Source organism: Notamacropus eugenii, chromosome 6 (genome assembly GCF_028372415.1).
Source record: "Notamacropus eugenii isolate mMacEug1 chromosome 6, mMacEug1.pri_v2, whole genome shotgun sequence".
Lineage (NCBI taxonomy): Eukaryota > Metazoa > Chordata > Mammalia > Diprotodontia > Macropodidae > Notamacropus > Notamacropus eugenii.
This window is the reverse complement of record NC_092877.1, coordinates 61,326,255-61,340,322: the sequence shown is the minus strand read 5'-3', so window position 1 is coordinate 61,340,322 and position 14,068 is coordinate 61,326,255. Positions and strand designations below refer to the sequence as shown.

At 44.3% G+C, this 14,068-nt stretch overlaps 1 protein-coding gene across 1 annotated transcript; it reads left to right on the top strand.

The window, feature by feature from the left end:
* Positions 1-203: 203 nt before the first annotated feature.
* Positions 204-4,234, top strand: MSX1 (msh homeobox 1). Its single transcript, XM_072620206.1, has 2 exons — positions 204-910; positions 3,104-4,234. Exons 1-2 carry the CDS (start codon positions 403-405, stop codon positions 3,538-3,540), a joined length of 945 nt encoding a protein of 314 aa, XP_072476307.1. The 5' UTR covers positions 204-402; the 3' UTR covers positions 3,541-4,234.
* Positions 4,235-14,068: the final 9,834 nt, after the last annotated feature.

Sequence of the window (14,068 nt, the reverse complement as noted above, 5' to 3'; positions counted from 1 at the left end):
CCTACCCCACCCCCATCTCCTACAGCTAGCTCTAGTCCATCCCGAACAAGAAAACTGGAGAAGGTTGTCAGTAGGTAAGTCCCGGAGCCCGAGGCCCAATGGAGAGCTCCTGTTCCTCCCCTCTCTACCCTGATTGGCCGGGAGCAAGCTTGCTTTGCCTTATTAACAAGTCCTACTGGGAGCCGCGACTGGACAGTACCCAAATCCCAGAGAGCGAGAGGCAGAGAGCTGTGAGTTGCTAGCCGCTGAAGCCTGGCATTTTGGGAAGAGAGCAGAAGAAAGGGTGGGGAACCCGAGAGCCAGTGCGTTTCTAAGTAAAAACTGCCCAGGAAAACTTCCCCAACCCCATGGTCGGTGGCGGCTTCTGCTGCGTCCTGAGGCTGGAAGGGACATCTGCTCTGTATGGCCCCGGCTGTTGATATGACTTCTTTACAAATCGGTGTCAAAATCGAGGAGTCTCCTGTGTCTGCCTTCAGCAAGCCCGGCGGTGGGGGAGGCGGCGGCAACAGTTCGGGAGGCGGAGGGGGCGCCCAGACTCCCAGCGCCTCGGCGGCCGCTATGGGGGGAGAGGAGGAAGGAGAGAAGCCGAAAGTGCCCCCTTCCCTCCTGCCTTTCAGCGTAGAGGCACTCATGGCTGACCACAGGAAGCCAGGGCTCAAAGACGCCCTCCCCGGGCCCGATGGGCCCCAGACAGCGGGAACTTCGGCTCAGTCCCTGGGCACCAGGGTCGGATCCTTAAGCGCCGGGGCTGGCCCAGAAACGCCCGCTTCTCCTCTGTCTCTCAACAGCCATTTTTCGGTGGGAGGACTCATAAAACTGCCGGAAGATGCACTTGTCAAATCCGAAAGTCCTGAGAAGCAGGAGAGGACCCCATGGATGCAGAATTCCAGATTTTCCCCACCTCCCCCTAGTAAGTAGGAAACTTGGGATGGCGGTCCTTGAAAAATTTTTGTTTTTGTTTTTGTTTTATAAAGGTAGGTAGGTAGGGGAGATTAGAAAAAAAAACATGTATGCGTGTACAGTCATGTCTGTATGCATTTGCTTGTAGACATGTACGGGTATGCATGTTACAATCACAGTTTCAGGGCTTGAAGACCTGGGAGTCCTTCATTTTGCAAATGGGGAAACTAAGTCCTAGAGAAGAATGATTTGCCCTAGTCCACAGTTAGTAAGTGGAGAAAGTCCGGGTCTCCGGATTTCCAGTTACAGTTCACCACACAGCATCGTCCTTTCATTTATAACGGACCTTTTGAGTTTTCTTAAAATGTGAGACTGGGAAGCGTCAGTCCTAGGTCTGGTGGGAGGCCAGACTCTTCTGTGAATGTTCCCTCCCCTCCCGGAACTCTATGGTTGTTGGTGAATCCCACTTGTGGGTAAATCATTTCCCAACATCCTATTCTTCCTACTCCACTGTCCCCTTGCCCCTCTCAGACCAAAATCAACCGAAATGGGGCAGGGAGGGGCGCGGGGGGGAGAGCGGGGAGTGGAAACCTCTGTTGTCACATACGTTATCCGAAGTTGTTTGTGTCATTTTTCATGTTGGTTGATGCCTTGGTCTGTCGCTCCAACCACTCCTTGTCCCTATTTCCCCCACCCCCGCCCACCAGTTAAAAGAACCCCTTCCTCTGGATCTAGTTTGGCTGAAGCGTTTGCAAGTTTCCTAACAGAAGGTCAGCAAGCTATTTAGGGAGTGAGGACATTCACTTTGGTTCAAAGGATACTTTAGAGACCATTTAGTTTCCTGCTACCAAAATGCTTTTTGGTTCGGGCAGCTGAGTACAGTGAGCACCCAATTTTAACTTGAACTGTCTTCTGGCACTCTGCTAACCTGCTTTCAATTAAGTGGAGCTGGAGCGATTGGGAGATGGGGGTGGTGGTGGTGGTCATTCCTGTACACACTCCCTGAACTTATAAAGATGGTTGTGTTCAGAAGGATTTAAATAGCACGGGAAATTCCCAAGTTTTCCTCATTTCCTTCGATTATTACTATTTTTTGTGTGTGGAATAATAGAAGCAATTCAATGCCGTGATCTTTAAGAACGATTTTATCTGGGGATTAAAATTCTTTGAAATGAAAGCCCCTCCCTTCATTTAACGACTAAAGAAGGCCGACAAAAAATGTTATGACTTCACTGCAGGGTAATTATGTTTCATCTACTAGACTCCTCTGGCTTCTCTGCTTTTAGCTAAAACTCAGGGAAATTTTTCATTGAATTCAAATGCTTAAATATCCTCTTCGCTCATTTTTTCCCTAGAGTATCTTCCTCCCATTGAATTGGGAGAAGAGAGGGTGGTATTAAATGATAGTTTGATACCACTCTTATCCCTACCCACACAGTCAATCCAAAAGACATTTGAAATTTCCTGTAACACTTAAAATTAGAATTTCACTTTCTGGAATTCATAAAGTTACCTTATTTTTTTCAGAATTGCAACCTTTCCTAGAGAAGCCTTCCGGCAACTCTGCTGGGGTGCAGAGCCTCAACCAGAATAGCAAGAGTTTTTCACTTAGAATTCTTAATTAATTACGTGTTTAATCTTTTTCTCCTGGGCCAGAAGAACGGGCTATGTAGGTGCGCTGTGCTAAAGTTGTCCAATTTATGTTCGAAGTTAGCTCTGCTTAGAATCTAGGATTTTCTCAGCAGCACAATTTCCTGAACTGTCTCCTTATGGTTTTTCTATTCTGGTGATGCAGACTCCCTGACTCTCCTTAAATCTATTTGGTTTTGCACGGAAAGGAAAGGACACAGTTTCACTCCCCGGGGGTTCTCTCCTGTCTTCCTTATACAGGCCAAAGAAGGTCAGGTTAGGTCTCTTTTCGGGACAGAGGGGATCAAAGCAAGGTAAGGCAAGGGCTGACACTTGGAGTGCCAGGCCTGGAGGACACAGGAGACATTAAGGAGGTGAAAGCTTCCGTGGGAATCGGTGGGAATTTTTTGTACCCTTTGCTGTGCATTACTAATCAGTGATCTCTCTCTCTCTCTCTCTCTCTCTCTCTCTCTCTCTCTCTCTCTCTCTCTCTCTCTCTCTCTCTCTTCTCTCTCTCTGTGTCTCTCTTCACTTTATATTTTCTCCCTCTCTCCCGCCCCTTCCCTTCTTTCAGGGCGGCTCAGTCCTCCGGCCTGCACGCTTAGGAAGCACAAGACGAACAGAAAACCTCGGACTCCCTTCACTACGGCACAGCTGCTGGCTCTGGAGAGAAAATTCCGCCAGAAGCAATATCTGTCCATCGCAGAGCGGGCCGAGTTCTCTAGCTCTCTGAGCCTCACCGAGACCCAGGTGAAGATCTGGTTTCAGAACCGACGTGCCAAGGCCAAGAGACTGCAAGAGGCGGAGCTGGAGAAGCTGAAGATGGCAGCCAAGCCCATGCTGCCCCCCGCTGCTTTCGGCATCTCCTTCCCCCTGGGAGGCCCGGCAGCTGTGGCCGCGGGCGCTTCACTCTACGGCGCTTCCAGCCCGTTCCAGCGGGCCGGGCTGCCAGTGGCGCCAGTGGGACTGTACACGGCGCACGTGGGATACAGCATGTATCATCTGACATAAGAGAGGGGCGGAGGAAGAGGGGCCTGACCCCACCGGACCTCGAGCGGCCCTCAGCCAGGCAGCAGCGAGAGCCCTTGGAGCACCCACAGAAGGTGCCTGTTTCCAGGTTTCCCCTCTCTCTCCCCCAACTTGATTTTTCTCTCTCCCGCCCCCCCCCCCCTTCTCCTTTACCACAAGTGGCAGGAACAATCCATCCCCATTATCTCTTTGATCCTTTTGAAACTCCCACGACCTTGACATTCTCTTTCCCACTCTACCCTTCTCTAGAATGCTAAAGCTCTGGGAGGGAACTTAGAACGCTTCTAGTTCAATCCCTTCATTTTACAAATGAGGAGGAGAGGAAAAAGGTTAATTTCATCCATAGATGAGGAGTTGAGACCGGGTGTCTGTGAGAGAGATGTTTCCCAAGTTATAGACTTTGGTAGAGGAGTTAAGAAAGGTCTGGAAGCCTGGGCAAGACTTGCTTTGAGGAAAAATAATGCATAATAGATAAATGATAAAGGCCGGATGAAAGGGATCTCTTTCCTACCAACATGAATCATTTCCACTTTCTATTAAGCAACACCACTTGTTTCTTTCCCAAATAGTCCCTTTGGAAGGGATTCTATGTACTATGTAATATAATGTATATTTGAAATTTTATTATCATTTATATTATAGCTATATTTGTTAAATAAATTAATTTTAAGCTACAGTGATTTGCTCTTTTCATTGTTTTCTCTGTAGTTTTTTTGTTTCTAACAATATTTTAATCTCTAATTCCCCACATTATGTTGATGTCATGCTAATGTTGACATCCACTTCTGCAGAAGAAAAGCTGTGTGTGTGTATTTTTTTAAACACATTGGGACAGGTTCCCCATTTGTAAAGTGGAATATTAAACCAATTTCCTGGGATAATTAATCTTGGCCTCATGGAGTAATCTAGCTTAAGTTTTCATTGGTAATTTTCAGCTGATGTATTTGCTCTTAGGACTAGAAGTCACATTTTATTTTTCTTAACTTGCCTAGGGAAAGCTAAAAAGGACAACATATATATGTATGTATGTATATTGTGTGTGTGTGCATGCGTTTTAAGACTGGAAAGGACTTTTTGATTTTTTTTTTTTAATCAGTAAAACAAGTCAGGAATAGTGAAGCAACTTGCTCAAGGTCTCATGGATAGCAGAGTCAGGAGTTCTCTGACACCAAATCCTTGAGATGTAAAGAACCTATTCACAAACTTTAAAACCCCTTATTCTTACTTAATGGTAGATGGTTCAGAACTTTTTTTTTGAAAGAGAAGGGAAATAGGAATTCTGATAGTTCCCTTACCTCTCCAGCTCACCTGTGTAGATGCAACTTTGTAGAATTAGATTGAATTGAGAGTTTTATTCCTTCCTTCCAACCCATCCACCAAATCCAAAATGTAGGACAACAATACTGATTCTGCCTGTGAATTAAATGCATTTCCAGTAAATCATGGCTTCAGGATATCTGTCATTTAAAAGCAGGCCACTGATGGACTGAGGCAGCCTAAGTTTTTAGCCTTTCATTCTTTAGAAAATATCCTTTGCAAATTGAACTCTGTGAGGGTTACTTGAATCTGACCTGACCTTCCTATTTTATCTTCCATGGGAGGTGGTGGAGAGGAGATTGAGTTTGGGAGCCAAAGGATGTTAGAAGTTGGTGGTTAGAAATTAGAAGAAGGTGGAGACACTCTACCACCACCACCACCACCACCACCACCACCACCATCATCACATTTGGGGTGGGAAAGAGGAGAACCAGTTTCATCATCAGATTTTCCCAGGGCTCCAAAGGATGGGGAAAATCTTCAGCCGTTTTGTGACTGTTAGGTATCTACAAACCCAACTCAAATCTAGAGGGTGGGTTGAGGAGGGCAGACAGGCTTTATATAGATGCTGACATGAGGAGAGATGCATCTTTTAAATCTAAGAGATCTTGGAAAATCTTTCCCCTTCTCTGGAGGTATGATTCTCTAGTTCCTTTGGCCATTTGGCCAGCATCCAGGTGTGGGATTTAAGGACAGAGAAGGGAAAGAGAAGAGATCCATTAAGAATAGGTAGAATTGTCTTACATAGAATCCAGTGGATGGGGTTGAGGAAAGAGGAGAGGAGTCCTTTGAATGAAGGCAGGAACTCTTGATTTGGGGAAATGGATGTGAGGGAGGAGAGATTTGGACTCTCCTCCAGAGTAGGGTGAAATATAGGCAGTGGTTCAGATAGGGAGATAGGGTGTGGGAGAGGGGGAATTCAATTGTGGTGTTGCTTCCCACCAGCTCTGGAATTCTGCTCCTGCCTTCTTCAGGAATGAGTTTCAACTAAACCCAGTGGCGTTTTGTGCTGACTTCTGGAGAGCTTAGGACCCGACGCTAAGGGCTAGCTTTTCTGGACTTTTAGAGGTACAGAGGTCATTATCCCATCGGCTTTGACTGAAGTCTGAACTTGCTACAATTACCCAACAGAAAAAAATTAAAAGGCGTTGCTGGGTATTCAGTTTGACCGGGGGGACATGTAAAAGACATTGACGGGAGAGCTCTGACTTGTTTTTTCTCCTCTCTCTTCCCGTGCCCCCCACCCCACTTCTCTCTCAGAAGGCCAAGACTACTCCAGGAGCAGCTGGGTCTCAGGGAAAGAAAATGCATTCGTTTAGATTTCATATGCAAGCACATTCGTATATGCAAAGTTCATTTGAAGGGAGGAGGAGGGCTTTAGTCAGAGAATCAATATCCTCTACATTTATGAAGGGTTCTTGTTTTCTCGCACTTTCTAAATCTATCAGGTAAAGTGAAAAAAAAGAGTTGTTTCTACGTTCTAGTGCCGCCCCCTCCCCCCCCCCCCCGTACTCCTCCCTCCAATTCCCTCGGAAACGACTCTTTGCCAAGACTCTGAAGAGGACTGGAGGAGGAGGATTGGGTGTCTCGCTCTGGATGTGCCAATGGGCGCATTTAACTGGCTCCGAACCCTGGCAATTTAGGGTCGGGGAGAGTAATTGCTGTAATGAACAAAATGCTGTAATGAACAAAACCTTCAGCAGACACGCCGAGGCTCCAGCAAGACTGTAGCTGGAGGCGAGGCGGAACCCTTATCATTCTCTAAAGATCAGCCAGACTTTCCATAAGGCAGCCCAGCCTACCTGCAGTCCCCCTCAGCGGCTCCTCATCCTCTCGTCTCCCCTTTCACATACTGTGCGCACAGACACTGCAGATTTTTTGCAGCCTCTAGCACATGCAACTTTTTATCTTACGCGTTTCCTTTACTTGGGCAGTGTCATCTCTCACACTGTCCCTTCTATTCCTATTTTCTTCTCCCCCCTCCCCCCATATCAGTCCTTCCTCTCCAAGATCAAGTCTTCCTTTTTCTATCTCCCCTCTGCTCCGCCCCTCCTTTTCCCATCGATGACGTCCTGAAGTGGAGGAAGGAGAACTGATTGAGAGTCAGTTGGAGTACCGTCGTCTCTAGATTGCTGTGTGACTTTAGACCAGTCACTTTCCCTGTCTAGGCCTCAATCTTTTCTGTAATGTAAAAAGGGTGGACTTAGGGTCACTTAGAGCTCCAGCTGGCTAAAATCCCATCTATGTGTCCCTGATCACAACAAACTCCTCTCGGAGAGGGGAGAAGTGGTCTCCCTTTTTACCCCCCTCACCTCTCCTCCCGGTCTGGTGTGGAACAGGAGGGGATGGAGACTAATGCTATGGTGCGGAGGGGGAGGGGAGATTAGATTATCTCACCAAATTTACCTTGGCAAAGCTTTAGAAAGATCAAACGCCAGGAGTCATCCCGGGGTCTTCGGCTAGCAATCTATTTACCGTTCAGGGCTCGGTTTTCAGGGCTGTTAACGCCGGAGACGGCTATTAAGGGCACACAATGCTTGCGCTGGAGCTCGAGAATCTAGGCGGCGGCGCTGCTTAGCGCTCGCAGCTGGAAGGGCAAGACTTCTTACGTTCCGGTCAACGGGGAGGACCCGGGGCTGGAGGAACCGTCCGCACTAAATGCGCCTTTGTTTTAAGTTTCTTTTCTCCCCTCCCTGACCCTTGGGCTAAAGTCCCTAGTTGCTCAATTAAACCCAGATGAGAACAATTAATAACTAAGTAATGACAATAAGTTGAGAATCACACGGATGAACGGTCCATGTGAATAGTAAAAGTTCACACAATAGAGAGAAAAAGGATTTGGCGGCTCTTTTAAAGCGGGAGGGTTGGCTTTTCTTTTTCTGGCCTCGGGCTCACCAGCAAATAAAACTCACTTTTGTGTCTTTGTCGCCTGGAGGATCTCAGTGGGTCGTTAGAAGGGAGAATCGGTGTTTGCCTTTCAACTGGAGGATGCTGGCGCCACCGAGCCCATGTGTGGAGAATCCCCAAGCAAAGGATCCTAATCAGCTCCACACCCCTCCCCTCCTAACCTCTACTGTCCCTTGGCTCTCTGTCCCAGTGCACACACACAAAACACACATCCCCTCTCTTCCCGGCACAATAAGTAGACCAGAAACACAAATACACGCAGCTCTACAGGCACTCACAAAATCAGGACACACCTACCCGAAGCGCCTGCCAGACCTCCTATCTCCACACACACCCTCTATGCGCATAACCTTCGGAGCTCTGAGCTCTGAGAGATGCTCCAGGAAGAGAGTGAGCGTGTAGGTCTGGGAGATAGGCGTAAACCAGGCAGGCAGAGAAAAATTCTACAGGAGGAGAGTTAGAGGAGACAGACTGAACGGAGAACTGCAGATAAGAACAGAGAAGAGAGAAGGAAACAGAATAAGAAATGAGGCCGGGAGTGGAAAAAAAGAGACAGAGGCAAAGCGAAACACACATAGAGATATCACGTACATCCTTGAAATTTATCCAGAGATTTGAAAAATGGATCAATGATATTTCATAGAGCCCCAAGTAATAGAGCGGTTTGTGGCTGACATTTATTCGAGTGAAAAAAGTCTAACAAAAGAAAGTGAAGACATATTTAACTTTTTTTTAAACAAAAGATAATTTCCTCACTCCTTCTCTCTGTCTACCCTTGTCCTCCCTTCTCTCCCTTATTCCATCTCCCTGCCTCTCTGTCCTCCATCTTCTCTACTTTTTTCTTCCTGTCTTTCCCTCCTAGGGCTCCCTCCCTTTTGTATGCAAATCGCGTAGGGTGTGGTGTAAGAAAGTGTTTTGTAAATGATAACTGTTGTTATTATCTCAATATTTCTACAGTGTTTTCCTCCTGCCTGACAAAGTAGCCTTCGCATCCTCTTTAACGCGTGTCTAAAACATATTAAAGAAATGTTTATGAAGTAACTGAGGAGGAAAGGTGGGAAGGAACCTCCTCCTTATTTTGTCAAATCATTAAGCACTTTCTTTCTCACCTGACCATTGAAAATTCCCGGGAGACTGATCTACTGCAAGAGATCACAGTGTCTCCTAAATTACAAGCGTGGATGGAGTAAGTTAGCTAACCTTTCCAATCAGCTCTTGTCCTAGAAGTCTCCGGCTAACTGAGGGAAAGGAGTAAGTTATATTTGTAGGGCAGATCTCAGATCTCTGGATAATTCTTACTAGATCGTTTGAGGTTGCGTTTCAGAGACAGCCAGAAAAAGTGAAAGGAGGATGATGGTATTTTGGTATTCTCGAAAGGATCAGAGAGGAATAAGCAAACGCCTTGGAAAACTGTACCCCTCCAGAAAAAGGAAGAACTTCCAGCGGGCTTTTTATGTTTTTGAGAAATCAATCGAGAACGTGAGGAATTCTTCCTAGGTATCATAACTTGCCTGAGATCAGTCGTAGAGATCCTGCAAAGTCTAAAATTTTAGACCCGAAAGCTAATACTGGGTGGGGCTGGCAAGTTTTTTTCTTTGCTTGCCTGAAGTCGGGGTGGGTGGGGTATTAAATCGTATACAGGAAAGACCAGGCTAAGACTGAAGTCTTAGGTGGCATAGCATAAGCTAAAGAAGATTTACTACATAGAAAATAACGTTGGAGCTCCAAGGGACCTTAGAACGTAGAACAGTAGGGCTGGAAGAGACTTTAGAAATCACCTACGCTCTCACAGATAGAGAAACTGAAGGCTTTGGGTCCATACTCTCTTATCTAGAATGAAATTGGATCTCGCTTTTCTAGGAGCCACGTCAAACTGTCTTCTTGCTCCTGTTGTCTTTAAAAGTACTCCGGACTGAATTTTAGGCTTTTCCAAACACCAGGCTCTCCATTTTTAACTTAGCTCTATAACGCACTTGTTTTTAAAATGTACACCAAAGTTTATCTGATGAATGTTTCAGATTCTCTATTTTATTATCTTTGTCTTTCTTTTCTAACCATAACGTGTAAGCAGAGGAAGACCATCTAGTATAATTCCGTGATTTTAATAGATGTGGAAACCGAGACCCAGAGAGGGGAAATGATTTGCCTGAGGTCACATAAAGAATCAGTAGAAGAACCGGCACTCGAATAGAATTCTCTTGCTCCACTTTTCTTTTAGTAATCACTGCGGAAGGGAAATCATAACCCCCCACTCCCTCCCTACCCCCACCCTACACCAAAATCTAAGGCTTGCTTCTTTATTTCGCAGTTCAGTTGCCCAGTGAGAGCAGCGGTGGAGGTTCCCTCCCACTCCACCCCTTTATTTGCAAAGCGACAAGAATTCCAGCAGTGAGGAGCTTCAAAACATTTCAGAAAACCCTAGCTGCCCTCTCTCACTACTGAGTTCTTAATGCAAAACAGGGCCAAGATTATCAGGTCGGTGCAATTGGATCTTTCCTGTGCTGAGAACAGTTTGGGGGCCTTTGATCTTCTCCAAATTCCCAGGGCAGAGCATTTAGTCGGAAGAACCCTGGACTGGGACTTAGCCGGCCTGGGTTGGAGACTATATCACTAGCTTGAAGTCACTTCCTTTCGTTGCGCCTAAGTCATATACTCTCTAAAATGAGGTGATCCGGCTACATGATCTCTAAGGTCTCACCCAACTCCAACATTCTGTGTTCTAAGATCCCTTCAGGTCCTGACATTCTGAGTTCTGAACTTCATTCCATAAATCGACCTCTGCTTTTAAAATGGCGCCTAGAGGAATGCAATCCACCCACCAACCCTTTACCCAGGACCCACAAATTTCAGAAGAGCTCTTAGAGAACCAGCTACAGGGGTGCTCCAAGGCAAATGAGATCAGGGACCACTGGAGTTTGACTTTATGGCTAATCCTGGGGTGGCAAGGAGGGGTTGGCCAGAAGTCCCAGTACACAAAGCTGGAGTATTTTTTTTCCTGATCTTGAGGATCAATATGAGTTGAATTTTAAGAATGGCAAATAGGTGTCTAACTGTAAAGATTCTAAGGGCAATTCTGCTGGGCAAATTCTAAAAGGATTATTATTGGGTTCTTTTTTGCCGACAATTTCTACAGGCCCCAGGTAGAGGCAGTCTAATGTAGGAAAAAGAGCATGGATTTAGAGTCAGAAGAACCTGGCTCTACCACTTCTAAGCTGTGTGACTCCAAGAAGGTCATTTTGCCTCTGGGCCTTAGTGATCAAAGTTCTTTTTGTAAGTCCTTCAAAATGCTTACAGAAATAGTCCAGAGGTTTTCAAAGGACTTTACATGTTATCTCATATTCCCACATCTCTGGAAGATAGGTTCTATTATTAACACCACTTTATAAATGGGGAAACTGAGTTTCAGAAAGGTTAAGTGACTTATCCGGCATCACACATATAAGTGAGGCAGCATTACAACTTAGATTTTCATGACTCCAAGGCCCCTATTGCCACCTAGAAGCTTTAAATGTCATCATTTAAAGCTCACCACAACCTGATCTTAGCCTATCTTTCCAGGTCCACTCTGCATTCCAGTCATACCCTATCTCCCCTCTCCATATTTTTGCTCTGGCTTTCTGACACGCCAGCAACTCACTTCTTTCACATCTCTCTCATAGAATCCCTTTCTTTAAGATTCAACTCAAAGACTACCTTCTATATGAAATCCATCTTCATCCCAACTACAGTGACCTCCCTCCCAAATTATCTTATATTTAATTACTTTGTGTTACTTTGCATTTACTCTCTTTATATTCATTCTACACATACTTCTACATGTACTTGCAGTCCTATATTAGAATGTAAGCTTATTTAGATCATTGATGGCTTTATTCTTCATATCTGCATCCCAAACCATCTAACATAGTCCCTAATACATAATAGGCAATTAACAAATGTTTGTTGTTTGATTATTTTATTAGGCAAATTATTTAACTTCTTTAGACCTCAGTTTCCTCATCTGTAAAAGAAGAGGGTTGGGTTAGATGGTCTCTGAGATCCTTTCCATCTCTAGATCCATGGTAGTAGGATTAGGAAATCTAAAATTAGAGTTCAAATAGGATAGAAGGAATGCCTGATTCTACTGGAAAACCTGGCTAGTTCAGGTTCAGATCTTAATTCTTGTGCAACCTGTCACCCAGGGACAAAGTCTTAAGTCTCAATTATTTTGTTACATTTTGGTTTTTTGTTAGTTGGAAAATGGGGATAACAAATACCTACTCTCTGTAACTTTAAGGGAGTTCTGTTGGGATACTCAAGTGAAACACCATATACACTTGCTATACAAAAGTATAAAGGGAGGTGCCTGTGATCAGGTCAGTCTCAAATCAATCCATGAAACTCTTACATAAAGTCAATGAATTTATAATTCTGAATTTGTATTCAATGAGTCATCCCACCTTGGGAAAATCCCCTTGTCTGTTCACTCTCCTTTCACTTAAAGGTTTAAAAAAAGCCATCACCTTTTCCTTCCAGGGGGTTGGGGTGGGGGTGAGGGTGACAACATTATTGTTCACACTTCGAATAATTTAGTCCTGGGCCAGGCAAAAGAATTGGTTGTGATGCACAAGCTTACCAAAAAAGATCCCCAACTCCTCAGAGTTTCGGGAATCTCTCCTTGGGTGCCCTGTGATGCTCAAATACCATTTATCAACTGAGTTGGCAGACGTTTGTAGATGTCAGATGTCCTGCTAGCAAATGCTTCCAGGAAGAAGACCCAACATGCCTTGAGACAGTTCTCAGCTATGGTTATTCTGTAGGGGGAGAAAGTTTCCCAAGAGGTAGACACATTTTAATTGGAACTATAGCTTTCTGGATTACTGGAGGGCAGAGATGAGCTCTTACCTGTTTACAACACTTCCCACATAACAAACTGTTCTTCACCTTTTAGGAATTTACTACTAATAAGAATACTTTAATATATAAAAACAGATTCTTCATTGTAAAATTGTGATCATAACAACTGCACTACCTAACTCACCCCATGTCTGTGAAGGTCAAATGAAATGATGTATGTTGGTAAATCACGAAGTTTACATATATACATGAATATATATGTATATATGTGTGTATATGTCAGCTGTTACTGTGATTATTATTTATGAAGCACTTTTATAGTTTACAAAACTAATTTCTTCCCAAGGCTCTTGTGAGTTTAGCAAACCAAGTTATTATTACCCCTACTTTATAGTTGTGGTAACTGAGACTTAGAGGGATGAAGTGACTTTTTCACAGGCATATAGTTACTGTCTCCAGCAGGGAATAGAGCTCTGGTCTTCTAATGTTTAGTAAATGACTTTTTCCACTATACCAGGGAGCTTGTTATATGCATATTGATTGGTTGAAAAATAATTAAATCAGGCACTTTCTTTTTTTATTTTTTTAAATAGAAGTGTGACCAGAGACATTTAGAGAATTATATATACGGAGTTGGATGGGGCAGGAAAAGCTTTAGGATTACTTCTATTAAATTTGTTTTGTTCTTTCCAGTCAGGAAACCTGACAATTAAAAACAATCTCATTTCATGGAGTTGCACCAGTGCCATTGTTGCGCACAACAGGTGTTCCAATAAGTGTTTGATGAGGGAGATCCCTCACTGAGGAGACACATCCCTTCCCTTTTTTGGACCTCAGTTTCCTCATCTTTAAAAATGAGAGTTTAAGGGGCAAGAGGAGAGGAGAGATGACTTCTTGCTTTAATATTTAATGTTCTGAGTTTCCTTGGACAGTTTTATGTTTTAAGGTTCCTTTTTTAGTGGTAATATTCTGTGTTGTAAAGTCCCTTTCAGTTCTAATATTTGGCATTCTCTTTTTAAAGTCCTTTCTAGCGTCTAACCTTTTGGGCTCTAAGGTCACTCCAAACTCCCATCTTTTATGATTTTATCATGAGGATAAAACAGATCTATAAGACTGGATTTTCCAATGGATGAATATATTGGAAGATTTTAGTGAGAGAGCAAGGACAGTGCCTTCAAGGAGAAGTCAAGTTCTTCTCTCATCAGAATACCACTAGGATCATAAAATCTCAAGAAATGCTCTCAGGGATAAGTGTCTTACAAAGACTGTGATGAAACTCTACTAGCTTTTGTTGGCATGGGAATAGTAGAGAGGGAGGATGGACAGGCTGTGGATTTTGGGGAGAGATGGCTCTTTCACCATAAGATCAGAAGGAACCTGGAAAGTTATTTAATCTAACTTCCTCACTTTATAGAGAAGTATCCTTCCATTTACAGATTCAAAGGGATGA

What these genes read in the sequence shown, in the direction of transcription:
- MSX1 (XM_072620206.1), top strand. Translation starts at nt 403, where the DNA reads ATGGCCCCGGCTGTTGATATGACTTCTTTACAAATCGGTGTCAAAATC. An exon ending in ATTTTCCCCACCTCCCCCTA is followed by an intron (nt 911 to 3,103) that starts GTAAGTAGGAAA and finishes CCCTTCTTTCAG; the next exon opens with GGCGGCTCAGTCCTCCGGCC.